At 36.0% G+C, this 14717-nt stretch overlaps 2 protein-coding genes across 5 annotated transcripts in view; one reads left to right on the top strand and one right to left on the bottom strand.

Moving 5' to 3' along the window:
• Positions 1-3431, top strand: part of LOC129257633 (C3 and PZP-like alpha-2-macroglobulin domain-containing protein 8) — a 39743-nt gene extending 36312 nt beyond the window's left edge. For all 4 annotated transcript variants that reach the window (XM_064096628.1, XM_054896008.2, XM_054896007.2 and 1 more), the window contains 2 exons: positions 172-200; positions 1238-3431. In XM_064096628.1, the coding sequence (XP_063952698.1) occupies positions 172-200; positions 1238-1969 (761 nt within the window). In that variant the 3' untranslated portion in view covers positions 1970-3431. The remainder of the gene's footprint in view (positions 1-171; positions 201-1237) is intronic.
• On the bottom strand, positions 2357-14257 carry LOC129257634 (SAC3 domain-containing protein 1-like). Its single transcript, XM_064096629.1, has 10 exons — positions 14079-14257; positions 11073-11240; positions 10463-10525; positions 9874-10002; positions 8743-8904; positions 8195-8376; positions 6522-6570; positions 5908-6048; positions 4791-4980; positions 2357-4340 (listed from the first exon to the last, which is right to left on the bottom strand). The coding sequence occupies exons 1-10, from the start codon at positions 14099-14101 to the stop codon at positions 4254-4256; spliced, it is 1194 nt and encodes a 397-aa protein (XP_063952699.1). The 5' UTR covers positions 14102-14257; the 3' UTR covers positions 2357-4253.
• Positions 14258-14717: the final 460 nt, after the last annotated feature.

Raw genomic sequence — 14717 nt, 5'->3', positions numbered from 1 at the left:
CTGTAAAATTATCACTGGAGGCCCCTGATACATGTATGCTTATTTTGACAAATGTCATGTATTCAAGATGTTTATTGAATATAATGTGAGATTCTTGAACTTGACAATTAATGCATCTTATCCTCATAAAAGAAAATGAGATAAATCTTTGTCCTTTCTTCTCTTTGCCAGAAATTGCCCCAGTTGTGATTGATTTGAAGGTAAGTTCTTTTGTTTAATTATTCATATCTAATAAGATTTAAAGACAAGAAAACCGAATTAGAACAAGAACATATGATATAATAGTAACTCTGAACAGATTACTATTTAAATCTCAAAGCATCTAACTTACTGTAGCACCAAATCTTGCCTTTGTTTCAACCTGCATATTAAAGCTTGCCAAAATATGACAAATTTTCAAATTGAAATACTTTTGACTTGTGTTAAAAATTTTTGATATCAATTTGCATAAAACATTGAGAAGCTATCAGAAATGCACAGATTAAAAAAAAAAAGATCGATGTGAGAATACACTTGGTGGTTTTGGGGCACCTTGCAGATAAAAACAATTTGAATGAAAGGTAACTCCAAATTATCAAAGCAACTTTCATTTGCATCAATCAGGAGTTCATTCAGATCGATGTGAAATGGGATTTAATCTTAAGTCTTCTTTGGAAGAAGCCCCAGATATGCTTAGGGCACATTTAATATTAATGACCCTATCATGGAGTCGAAATAGTTATTGTATTACATGGACTTATGGGGTCTCAAATTAGAAAGGGATAGGGATGGTAACTTTGCCATTCAATGGTAACTTTATGGAGTTCTTGATTTTGATTGGCTGTTGATCAGTATTACCATGGTAGTTACCATTGGATGGCAAAGTTACTATATAAACTTTTATGCAATACAACCCTGAGTGTATGATTGTCACATGGTTTTATGTGCTCCATAGGGGCATCTAAGCCTGAATGATCTTGCTAAGTGTGAAATTGTAGAAGCAAATGGCATAAAATTATAGAGATCATAAGACTTCTGTACAATTCATGTGTAGAGACTGCATGAATTTCTGTAAAGTCTCTGCACTGCCACTGAAATAGCCTACCAGTGCTAGTTTGTGTAAGGAATAGAAAGATGTCTGCAAATAAGTTGAACAGATACAATTGGTACCAAATTGTAGATTGGATTAAATGACATCCCCAGTAAAATGTGACTCAAGCAATACATAAATACTTGAAACTAAACATTTTTTTTGCAGAACCAGAAAGGTCTAAGCTCGGAACTAGATCTAGGAACTGATAAAGATCTTGTAGAGGAAATAAACCTTAGTCCTCATGTGTTATCTGATGAGGGTGTGAACTACCCTGAACTACCTCCTGAACCATCATCAAGTATTACCCCAAAGACTGTTCCTCCCAAAGAATCACCAGACTTGCAACCAAGTACAAAAAGCCCCACCACAAGAAACTCAAACTCTCCTCAAGCAGGCTCGGACCCAGCAATGCCATCTGAACTAGTTCTGGAGTTACCCGAAGAAGACAGGGATTCCCATGAAACCATGCCAGCAATGGAAATCGCAGAAATACCAGCTGTGATTCATGGTGTAGAGACACCAGGAGAGACACAATTGATAAGGGAGCCAGGACAAGCAGTAGAAGAGTCTGTTCAACCCAAACTTGTGGATCCCATTTCTAAATATACAGGTACAGATCCTGATCAACCTAGAGCGGGTCCTGTACAAAGTAACAATGAAACACAACAGAGAGAAAACATTCAAGATCAACCAATGCCAGCTGAAGCCAGATCAGACCAGTTACAAAGTGGACCCCCTTTGTATCAAACTGGAGAGTTAAAATCCCCAACTGAAGATGAGGAGGAAATGATGAAAGCAAGACATCATTCTCATCACCATCGTCATCATATTCATCACGTAGCTGTACCAAGCACCACTGTTGCAACAGGCAGAAGGCGGAAAAGAGATTCAGAGTAAAGAGAACCTGAGGATATCTCCTGTAGCCTTTCTGGCTATTATAAAGACTGTACAAGATCTGTAGACTCAGGGCTCCTTTGAAAGAATGCTGTTTGTCCATGAACTGGGCCAGTGATTGGTGTTAATCATTTCCAATCTACAAGAAGCAGAGAAGTTCATTTGGTGTTCTTGTAAAGTTTCATTTATTTAATCTTATATCAAGACCATTAATACTGAGAGATTCCATATTCAGCTGCAGTTAAGCATGTTGGTATTTCAGTATTTTCTTGGAAACGATTATATTCATTTTCATTTTTATTGGATAGTGGCAAACGAATATGTCCTGTCATTAAAAATCATCACTCCCAAAGACTGAATATATACACTTAAACAGACTTAAACGTAAAATAGATTTTAAATGTATAGCATTTTATTTTACTTATAATACAACTTGTAAGATATTGATATTCTAATAAACTTGTGCAGGAGCTTGGACAAACAGATGAACTGAATTGAATTGAATTGCGCATTTTCAGGTGATATGTAGAGAAGTGATTTCACATTTCTAAAATCAAAGGGTACGGGCATACAATTAACATATCTTTGCTCTTTGCAATTTTAAACAAACTTTATACAAAATACTTACAAAAAGTGTCACAATACTTGAATAGGAATTAGAATAATTTAATAATAGCATTTGACACACAAATGTTTAAGCAAAATATGTTGCCTTGTGTTCTCATTTCTTTTGGTAATTGCACAGAAAAGTTCTATTTTCAAATAATCTTATAACACGACATTTTATGGATGTCTGTTTAAAAAACTTTGGAGAACTAAATATCGTATTTAATCTGGTTTATGCAGCAAACTTTTGGGAGGGGAGGTTAGAAGTCAAGGTTACTAGCTTGTCTAGCTAGGCTCCTAGCTGACCAGGCTCCCTTTGGGGATGACAACCCAAGCTTGCATCCATACGGGCTGTGAAGAGGGAAACCCTGTTTCAGCCCCAGGAGCAAGTGGCTTCTGCCCCTGGTTATATTTGGTTTGGGTTGACTGCCCATTCCATCTACCAGTAATTACTATTGTCACATTATTTAATTATGGTTTATTATGTGGCAGTCATGGGCCACCTTTCATCATTTTATGATGGCAACATCAGGCCTAAAGAACAATCTACAAAAAAAAAATGTCTTGATCTCAAAGGCATATTGTAATTATGACCTTCCTATGTTGAAAAAAAAAACCCAAAGAAACAGAAATTTACTGTTTTGAAAATGATTTCATCTTTATGTTTATACATCATATTTGTGATTGCCTCTCTTGATTAGATCACATGTGTACAATTTATCATTAGAGAGGCCATTGTACTATAATATTCAAAAGCAAAAGTTACTGATTTGGAAATTTGTACATAACTGAATCATTATATTGTACTTAACTTTCTAATACCTCAAAATAAATGTATTACCTGCTTGATTGATTACAAGTATTTGTATATAAAAAAATTGCTGCTTGTTTTTTCTTGAATGTTTATGAACTGAAAATTAATTACTCTGGTTGACCATCGCATCTAAATAAACTGTCAATGATGATCATTGAACCAGTTACTGGCACTTAAAACCAAGACATGATATAAATATTAATTAATCATCAAAATTTCATTTAAGTAGTGTTTTTTCTTCAGAAAACATGATTGCTTGCAATACATCAGAACAGGTCTTCGATAAAAAAAATCTGAAGGTGATAAAAATGGAACATTCCCTTGCTATCTATAAACTGTCTAAAGTGATTACAGCTACCTCGCTAGACTCTATAGTAAAGGCGGTAATCAGGGGGTCATCCCCCCACCTCGATATTTTATAGATTTGTATTTGCCCACCCGTCTAAGAAACAAACTTTTGCAGATCTTCAATGCTGGACGGGCAAATGTACTTATTTTCCATTTTAACGACGACATTCATTTATGACAAGTACCCATTGATCATCGCCTGAAATCAATAAGAATTTATTTGCAGTGAGGTCACTTGGTAGATTTCGATGCAGGAAGAATTCACAATGTCTTGATAAGTTTCTGTCCTCCCCCTACTGTTCATGAAATCTCCATCACTGCAGTATATTCTCAAGTTCCCTAATATTTTCATATGGACAGTAGACAAATGAACTGTCACTGGGTAAACAAGTTTGAAGTACTGTATAGATTTGTATTCTCTGAACTGCATGGATACTGTATGACATAAGAACAATTACTATGATGTTGAGATGATCCTTTGACATTAGTGTACTTTGACAATCAGATGCATCATTAATGTTACCTCACTGCTCCTTGAATAATATCTGGGATGGTTAGGACTTCAAGCTGGCAGTCGATGTAAGTGCACCAGGAGCGTTTTGGAGGCTAAAGATAATCAAAATAAACAATCAAAATATTAAGTGAAAATATATTATTTTACCACTTTGATATTTAGATCTTTTTTACTGTATAGAAGCAAATGTTCATTATGCAATACAAACTATAAAACATGTGTAGTATGCTTTGATGAGTAATATTACTATCATTATAGATTTTTACTTATTCAGCCATAAAAGCAGGAAAAATCAAGATGTAGAAATCAATGTACAAATTACAATAATTTGAAAAATTGAAATGAAGAGAATTGGTGTGAAATTGAATAAAGTATCAAAATACAGAAAAGGAGAGTAAAAAATCCATGGGCAAGAACTCGCAAAAGCAAAATTAAGTACTGTTGCACAGAGGCATGTGAGACCTCACATTATAAGACAGTGTAATCATAAACACACACAAAATATCCTCTGCAAGATAGCAAAATGTCATAATTTTACTCACGAGTTTGTAGTCTTGCAAGGAGCAACTTTTGGAAAATACTACTTTTCCTCCCTTCAAGGTGAGACCATAATGATGACAAAAATCTTGTGCCTCCTCCATCTCGTCAAACATGAGCCAATTAGTCAGAACTTGCATAGGGAAGAGTAGGTTACGACTGCTGAAGGCAGCATTCATTGTTGTCAAAGCTTGACTAAACAAAAATGAGGAAACTCAAAATTTTCAGTCACCATAATATCTTTCTCTCTCCCATGTTGTCCCTCTTTTGTGTCACCCTCTTTACGCTCATTCAAGAAAGCTAGATGATCATTAATAATTTAACTATCACATCTTCTTCATTCCCTTTTCAATGTCACCTTTGTTATAATCAAAGAATAGTCATTTCAAAATAATTAAACAGTCATCATAAGCACTTCAATATTATCTTCTTTCCCTAGAGAGTTGTAATATAACTCAACATTCATCTTTTTAATCCTACTTCAACAAACTCACAAAACAAAAAAATATGTATGGTTGTGAAATAGTTTAACTTTCATAATTATTTCTTCATTCCTCTCCCCTTCATTAATTCCATACCTTTTTCCTTCTTATTCACAAAGGATAGAAGACTACAAAACAATAAGGGGAGCAAGTGTGACAGAAAATGGCAGAGTGAGAGGAAAAGGGGGAGAAAAGGTTTTTATACATACAGTATGAAATAGGTAAAATGCAGGTGGTCAAAGTTTTGGTGGAAAGGGTGGGGGTTGGGGCCTTCTTTTCTTCATTTCATAATATCATAGCCATTAGTAGTGATAACTATTACCATTAGTAAACTACAATGGTTACATCGCTCAGTAAAAAAAAATGTAGGTTTTCCATGGAAGTTACCAATGGCACGACATTGATGACTCAATAAAATTGAGCCTGATAAAAACACTTATGCTGACTTTCCCTTTAGTTTGATATGAGTGGACTCTGAAATCAAGACAAAAATGGAAAGGGAAACAGGACCCAGAAATTCTTCATAATAAAGGTTTCATCAAGTAATGACAAGGTAAAGTTATGACAGAAGGAGAAAGAGAGGTGAATGATAAACAAAGACTCTGGGAGAAAGTATGACAAAATTACTCTTTACTCTCACCTCCTTATATGTTGCAGATGTGTATGTAGACAGCATAATTCTATTGCACTTAAGCTAACTGCAAACTTTTTCACACGGATATAGTTCCCTTCTAAGGAGGCTTTTGCGAGAGCGACTGCATTAACTAATCTTGGGCTGAACCTGGAAAAAAAACCACATTGCTGATGTCAAATCATAGAACGGGAGTCCTAGATCCACAACACATGGATGCAAGTCCTCTGACGTTAAATCTGCATATAGAGCCAAATTTAAATCAAACCTGGGACCTTATTCTAACCCTGAACCTCTCATTCTGAGCACCCCAGACCCTGTCATAACCCAGCCTCGGCTACATGTATGCCAAATCCTACTTTTTCTGAGAAATACAGACAGGAGCTCATGAACAGGTATTATGAGAAACAAACGGGAGATTACATAACTGAATACGATATGTGGGTCTATCTAATTCACAATATTTTCACAATCAATTACTTAAAAATTGATCCTGTTGTTTCCTTTGAATCTCCAAACTGAACATGAACAGATAAAATTGGAAAAATTGAAAATCCCTACTCTAAACTTGAATGAATACAAAAACTTTTATTTAACTTTTTTTGGAGTGTATATATACTCACCTAATTTCTTTTGGCAATGACAAGATATGAAACAATGCATCAAATGAACCTGTGAATGAATGAAAATGAATAAGTTTGGGTGAGTCAGTATACTTCCATAGGGCCTATGTACAGTATGTCACAGACTTTTATATTAGGCTGTTGATCTAATGGCTTTATTCCACCACCATAACTAAAAACTAGTATCCACCTGGGGGTGTTTCACAAAGATGTCTATTCTAAATGTCTATTTGCGTGTGGTATAAAAGGCATGACCACATTGGTCAGATCATGCGAAGAGGACGCGCACTACTGCGTATTGATCAATAAGATTGCGCGTTGCATGTCTTGTACACGTCAGCATTTAAGTGCGACTTAATCATACTTAAATCTCTGTGAAACACCCCAAGTCTACTAGCAAATTGGACTTATTCTCAGATTGTCTTTAACATCATGGTTACACCCTCTTTGGCAACTATCAATTTGGTCTAGTTACTGTATGATCCAACCATTGGTCTAATACTCACTTGGACTGTCATTTAGTCTAGTGCACAGATTGTTTATTTTCCATTTCGTCTACTTAATATCTTGCACTCTATCAAGTTAACCTTGCATAATATCAATTAACTTGTATTATAAATGGGTATAGCTGGAAATCAGACAAATTGAGATAAATGCCAATTAGACCAACTGGATAAAGATGAACTAGCTAGGCTTAGACCATGTAACATGGGACTGAATGGAAAGTTGACAAGTAGGTGTAGACAGGTGGAAAATTACCATTAAAATAAAATCAAAGACACAAATAGCTGATGGTGATAAAGACAGTGTTAACTGATAAGAGGTTCTGTAGCTATCCCACTTCCTATAAATTATACACAGTCAAAAACACAGGAACTTTCTGTATTTGCTTATTATACCCCCTGCCAAACAAAGTTTGAATGGGGTATATAGGAATCGGTCTACGGTCGGGCGGGCGGTTGGTCGGTCCGTTGCAAATCTTGCGCATTAAACTACTTCCTCAATTTTTAACCAATTCTCTTGAAATTTGGAACACACATTGGTCTTGGGGTAAAGATGTGCAAGACACATTTTCACAAGTGTTAGAAATTGCATTACCATGGTAACAGCATATTATGCCAAAAATTAGGTAAAAATCTTCCAGCTCAATCAAACAACTTAATCAGTTTTCAAACAATTCTCATGAAATTTGGAACACACATTGGTCTTGGGGTAGAGATGTGCAAGACACATTTTTGCATGTGTTAGATATTGTGTTGCCATGGAAACAGCAAATTATGCCAAAAATAAGGTAAAAATATTCTGGTTCAAACTACTTCATCAGTTTTCAACCAATTCTCATGAAACGTGTCACACACATTGGTTTTGAGGTAAAGATGTGCAGGACATATTTTTGCAAGTGTCGGAAATTGTGTTGCCATAGTGCGAAACAATATACTATATGTGAAAAATTAGGCAAAGATCTTGCGGCTCAAACTACTTCATCAGATTTTAACAAATTCTCATGATATTTTGCTAATACATAGGTCTTGGGGTAAAGATGGATTAGACATATTTTTTTCCATGTGTTGGAAATTGTTGCCATGGTAATCACATAGGGCGGGGGTATTAGTTATCTTCAGTGATAGTTCTACATTTTACACAACCAACACCAACATTCTACATACATGTACCTAAATTGAATATGACATGACAAGACTCCATTTGAATTTGGGCATCTCGCTTAGTTTGATCTAGTTCTATATTTTCATCCTGACGTTGTAGTTGGTAGATAAATAGAAGTCTCTTGAGGCATTCGCTGGTGTGGTCAGAATTGATTTTGGGATCAAACTCCGAGAAGGGCGCAGAACACAACCTATAAAGACAGTCAAAAGAATGAATTGAGAACATCTATTTTGCTCTTTCAATACCTGTTGGTATTTAACATCACTCCACACAGCATTGAGATGCTGAGCTATTAAGGATGTTTGAGATAATTTGCTATTTGTGATTATTTTATTTATTCATTTTTCAACTTTAGCCTCTCCCTAAGTTCTCCATGACAAATACAATTTTGAATGAAACAGTGGAAATATATATCAGATTATTCTTCAAATAAAAATATTATCTTTGATCAGATTAAAAACTAGTTTACATGTTCTTGGTTTGACTCTACATCCCAGAAATATCTAAAGTTCAGACAGATCACACCTTTGAACAGACACATTTTCTGAAGTCTCACCTGTAGGCAGAGTATATGTGGAATCTTGCACACTGTTCAAGAATCATAACACATTCTGCACCAGTGGCTCTCTGAATGACAAGGTCCTGCCGAACTGCCCTGAGGCGATCAAAGGCAAAGTTATAGATCTTGAACCAAGGCAGGTCGGTACGGGTAAGAATGCTGGTGAATAGAAAACAACTGAAGGTTAAAAAAATGACAATACACATGCAAGAAAACAATTATTCAAACAAAATGTGAGAGAGTAAAGTAATTTTAGGCAGAAGGTTCTTTTTTTACTTTGGGTCACTTGTGCAGCTAAACCTCCTTTACCAATATCGCACATCTTGCAAAATTAATAAGTATATATATATATAGTTATATTATGTATATTTCACCAACCAATTTTGATTATTCAACCAATTATTCTTATTCCAATTAAAGGGGAATCCACCCAAGTGGTCGAAGTGGAAAACTGTTTTAGAAGGGGGGGGGGGGGGTTGAATCTGAGAAACAGATTCAGTGAATGCTTTCATTCTGTCAAATTGACAGCATACTACGCCCCAAAGTTATTGTGATTTAGGGAAGAGAGAATGCCATTTGCTCATATACACAAAATGTTTTCTTTTCAAAACTTAAATTACTCAATTCTAATTGTATTTCATTCTTTTTTTTAAATATTTTTTTTGAGGCAACGTGCTATTTATGCTGCACAAATATTTTTGGCCAAGGCTACTTTTCTATATGGCCCATTTCAATATACAGTGAAAATGGGAAATAAAGGGGAGCATTGAGGCCAATATAATTCAAAGCCAAATTAAGACCTGCAATCTTACTGAACAAACCGGTATATAGGAAAAACAATAAATACTAAATAATCAAATACACAAGAGTTATCTGTGCACTTTTCACAATCTACTCACCAAAGAGTAAATTATAGATTTACATAGCCTCTTTAACATAATTTTTATTCAGCCATTACTTCCCCTCCCCCACACTTCAGACATATTGCTTCACTACTAGGCTGACTTCTTGTTAATAAATGATGTGTAGTAGGTTACATTGCATACATCAAATTGTACATATATAATGAGATCCATGTAAATTTTTTTTCCCCCAGCATTGGACTCACACTTAGTAATACCTCCTTACTTTTGTACAATGTGATTGACAACCTTCATAAGAACCTCTGGAGGTCGTAGGTCACAAGGATTGGCCTGCTCTTTGCCTGCTGCTGGTCTTGAGTATTCTTTGATGGCAAGAGAACAATCAACCTTTGGCCTTTACAAGTTAGAAAAAATAAATTTGCATTCATGTAATAATTTATATGACAAGATTTTTCTCAATTTAGAGACTCTGCCCTTTATGAAAACTACACACACCAGAGTTTGAAGAAAAATAAAAATCTCATCAGCTGTAACTTTAATAAGATTTCATTCCCATATAGAAGTAACATAGCACAACATAGTACAATAGTTGAAAAACTGAAAGCATGGAATATTCAAGAAATTTAACATAGAAGATAGATAAAAAACAAACGAAAGATCCCTCCTAAAGTTATACACACACACACACACCTATATATCTATATATATTGCGAGAAAAAGTAAGTAAAATCGTTTGGTGTTGTACAACTCTCCATCCCAAATGAAGCTTTTTGAGGGGAAATGGTTACTTTTGTAACAAACAGAGAGAAAATATATAAAGATTGCAGTTGGAAAGAGAGATGTTATTTGCATACCTTCTTTCTCTCTCGGTTCCTTCAACCATCTCCAATGTATGAAGCCTTCTCTGATTTTCACGTCTAAAGGAAAAATACATTCATTAGCATTAATAGCAAACTCCATAAAAATTAAAGAACTGAAGTATTTGGATATATCAACAAAGCATTTTGGGTGAAAAAACAGTATTTACTACTTTAAAGAAAATTAACTATAGATAGCTGTCATCTTTGTAATTTCATTATAACCAATTAAGTACCATCTTTCAAAAGCAATCCTCTACCTTCTCGATTTTGAACTGAGACATTTTACATGTTTTATAAGTCTGTAACATGCCTTATATATAAATAAATCTCCCCATGTAATACCTATTTGTAAATATAATTATTTATTTTCATAGGTCAGTTAAAAGCAATGTGAAGCTCTGTCTTTTTTATTTTTCCTTCATATCTATTTGTAATTTTTTTGGCATTAATTTATTTGTACCGTCTTATTACAGAATGAATGGTTTAAATGAAAGCAAATACACAAACATTCTGTCATTTCATAATTCAGTAAGATCAATTGTGTTAATACAGATGAGGCATTAAACGCATTTGAAACATAAGGAGAAGTAAAAGGCAATCATACTCTTTCTGTTCCTTTTTGGGGCACATTTCTTGACATTCTCCAGCTATTGCATGCTCGGCCTCTTCATAAGGATTCCGCAGTCTGTTCTTCTCAAGACTTTCCCTCAGCCTTTGAAATAAGCTTTTAGGATGGTATGACATGATGTATACATATGCCAAGCTTGATAGGCTAAATTTTACAAATCAAACAAATAATAACAAGTGGAATGCCTCTGGCCGTCTCACCTGCATCACGCGATTCAATATAGCAGCAGTGCTGATTTTGAAAACTACTATAACTCGCACAAGATGTTCAGTGATACTTGGTTACTCTTATTTCCACGTTTTATGAACTAGACCAATACACTTATAGAGATATGATGGCAATTCAACAAATACCCCCAACGTGGCCAAAGATCTTTGACCTTACATGACCTTTGACCTTGATCATGTGACCTGAAACTCGCACAGGATGTTCAGTGATACTTGATTACTATTATGTCCAAGTTTTATGAACTAGACCAACACACTTTCAAATTTATGGCTGTAATTCAACAAATACCCCAATTTGGCCAAAGTTCATTGACCCTAAATGACCTTTGACCTTGATCATGTGACCTGAAACTTGCACAGGATGTTCAGTAATACTTGATTACTATTATGTCCAAGTTTCATGAATCAGATCCATAAAATTTCAAAGTTATGATGGTAATTCAACAGATACCCCCAATTCGGCCAAAGTTCATTGACCCTAAATGACCTTTGACCTTGGTCATGTGACGTGAAACTCATGCAGGATGTTCAGTGATAATTGATTAAATTTATGTATAAGTTTCATGAACTAGGTCCATATATTTTCTAAGTTATGATGACATTTCAAAAACTTAACCTTAGGTTAAGATTTTGATGTTGATTCCCCCAACATGGTCTAAGTTCATTGACCCTAAATGACCTTTGACCTTGGTCATGTGACATGAAACTCAGGCAGGATGTTCAGTAATACTTGATTAACCTTATGGCCAAGTTTCATGAACTAGGTCCATATACTTTCTAAGTTATGCTGTCATTTCAAAAACTTAACCTCAGGTTAAGATTTGGTGTTGACGCCGCCGTCGCCGCCGCCGTCGCCGCCGCCGCCGCCGTCGCCGTCGGAAAAGCGGCGCCTATAGTCTCACTCTGCTATGCAGGTGAGACAAAAAGTTAAAAGATCATAAAATGTCACATAGAAGATGATTTCAAGCTACTTGTTGAAAAGTGGATGGGTAGAAAGATTACAAAAGGTCTGATGAAGGAAAACTAGAATAAGGAGAGGGAGAAGAAGAATAAAAAGAAGTAGAGGGGCGGATCCAGCTTTTTATAAAGGGGGGGGTTGGGGTGGTATGCGAGGGAGCGTAGCGACCGAGTCCAAGCGAGCGGAGCGAGCGAGGGGGGAGGGTGTGGGAGGGGGTGTCCCCAGTGGCGTAGCTAGGATTTTTTTCCTTGGGGGGCACTGGGGGGGGGGTCCTTGCTTTTTCAGGGGGGGGCACCATTTTTTCGGTGTGTGTGTGTGTATGTGTCACAAGGGCGGATCCGACTTTCGCCAATAGGGGACGGTGCCCGAAATTATCTTCACCTATATTTTCCCCGATCAGTCACTTCTTAGTTTTATTCTTATAAAACAACATTAACATGAAATAAGCCTTATAAAAAGTGCGAGCGCGAAGCGCGAGCGATTTTTTTTTTTACTTTTATGTATTTTGTCCTGAAAATTTAATATTCTGGGCAATGTTATGTGTGATCCTGAACAAGATTCGTATGTAACTAGATGGTTACTGCGAACGCCAAGCGCGAGCAGAATTTTTTTTTTATTAACTGTTCTAGCATTATTGAAAAGGGACCTGTTAAGGACTGCTTACAGTTACCCACGAAGACGGTATATATTTCAATAATGCGAGCGCGAAGCGCGAGCAAATTTTTTTGACATTCCGACCTAAAAATGGTCATTCTAAGCACTTTTTGTATTAATAAATGGGATAGGTATGTAACTAAACAATTGATGCGAGCGCGAAGCGCGAGAGGTAGAAAATTGAGATTTCAGACCTAAAAGCGGGACACTCTATTCATATTTTGTAAATCATAAATAGGATATAGTTAATTGGGTATCATTAATAATGCGATCATGAAGCGTGAGCAGACAATTATTGATATTCTGACGTGAAACTGGATAATTTAAGTACATTTTAAATAAAGAACATGCAGGCCATCGCGCATGTTTTAGATTTAGACCTAGAATCTGGGCATTCTGAATACATTTGTTTAATGGAACATTATGGAATACACCTAGTGAGCTTAAAATGCTGATATGTAGACCATAAAAACAAACATTTTACAGAGCACTTAAATTTGTAAATGAAAAAAAATAATGAAAGCTCGATGTCTGAGCTAAAACATGTTTTGTATATAGACTTCAAAACTTGCTCCATATCAGCCTATTGAGCAAGATATGAATCTCATTGAACAGGCAATTCTGGCGCGAAGCGCAAGCAAAAAATTTATATGGTAACATGATAGATTTTTTTTTTGCAAGTCTTCCCCTCACATTATTTCATTCACTCGTCTTCCTCCTCTTATCTTCCTCTTCCTTTTTGTTCTTCTGTCTTTCTTCTTTTTTCTTTTTCTCTTTTCTTCTTTCTCCCTTTTTTTTTGCTCTGCCAATTTTTTTCAGGGGGGCACACCAAATCTCAGGGGGGGGGGCACGTGCCCCCCATGCCCCCCCGTAGCTACGCCACTGGGTGTCCCCCCTCCCACAGTAGGGAAAATTTTTGAAAATCTGTGTGTGAAAATGGCGTTTTCTTGCATCTAAAACACCACTCTTTTTGAAATAAATACATAGAAATAGAATAAAATAAAATTACAAGTTTTAAAAAAAAGATAAGATTTAAAAAAATGGTCCCCGGATTTTTTTTTTTGGGGGGGGTTGCAACCCCCCCAACCCCCCCTCTAGATCCGCTTCATTACGGATGGGTGTGCATTTTCCTTTTCAACCTACTTTTCTGTCTCCCTCTCTTCCATTTTTTCCACTTCTGTTTGTTTTCTTCTTCTACAACATGTAGATCTACTAGTACGCTTTAGACATAGAGATGTATACTAACTACGCTAGAGTGCGGAGTCGCCATAGGCGCGCGTACTTAACGTCTGTGATTGTGTGGAGCGTGGCGGCCATTGCTCGATAGGTATAGATTCGCAAAAGTACCCGGATGTACCCATAGCTCGTGCGTTGTAACGCTGTGAAAAGGGGTGCCGTCTCCGGCCTTTTTCTTGAAGAAAAGAACACAACCTCATAAAAATCGAAAATATGAATGACAAATTGCATCTCAATACACTATTAGAGTGATTACATGGGGATTATGCTATTAATTTGGCATTTTAAAAACCTGATTTCTCGGGATGAAATTCTAAATAATTTGCATTTACCTGTCCGTTATAGGCCTGTAATAGATAACAATGTTGATATATATACTATCATATAAACAATCATATAAAAATAAAAACATACAGCGGACATTAATAGAAAGATTGACAATTAATTCAAAAGACTGCAGTGAATTAGCCCTTCTCTGGATTTCCCTACCTTTAACTGCATCGTCCTCTCAGCTTCCATCCTTCCCACATTTACGTCCTTTGATTC

Source organism: Lytechinus pictus, chromosome 3, assembly GCF_037042905.1.
Source record: "Lytechinus pictus isolate F3 Inbred chromosome 3, Lp3.0, whole genome shotgun sequence".
NCBI classification, from domain to species: domain Eukaryota; kingdom Metazoa; phylum Echinodermata; class Echinoidea; order Temnopleuroida; family Toxopneustidae; genus Lytechinus; species Lytechinus pictus.
Note: the sequence above shows the minus strand (reverse complement) of the source record. Positions and strands in the feature narration are given on the sequence as shown.

Bases quoted from the DNA above. Each gene is read 5' to 3' on its own strand.
- LOC129257634 (XM_064096629.1), bottom strand. From the start codon at position 14,101: ATGGAAGAGAGGGAGACAGAAAA. The intron at 10,003-10,462 runs GTATGCAAATAA...TAACTTGTAAAG, and splicing joins GGAACCGAGAGAGAAAGAAG to GCCAAAGGTTGATTGTTCTC. The intron at 8,905-9,873 runs GTAAGGAGGTAT...TCTATTCACCAG, and splicing joins GTCAATCACATTGTACAAAA to CATTCTTACCCGTACCGACC.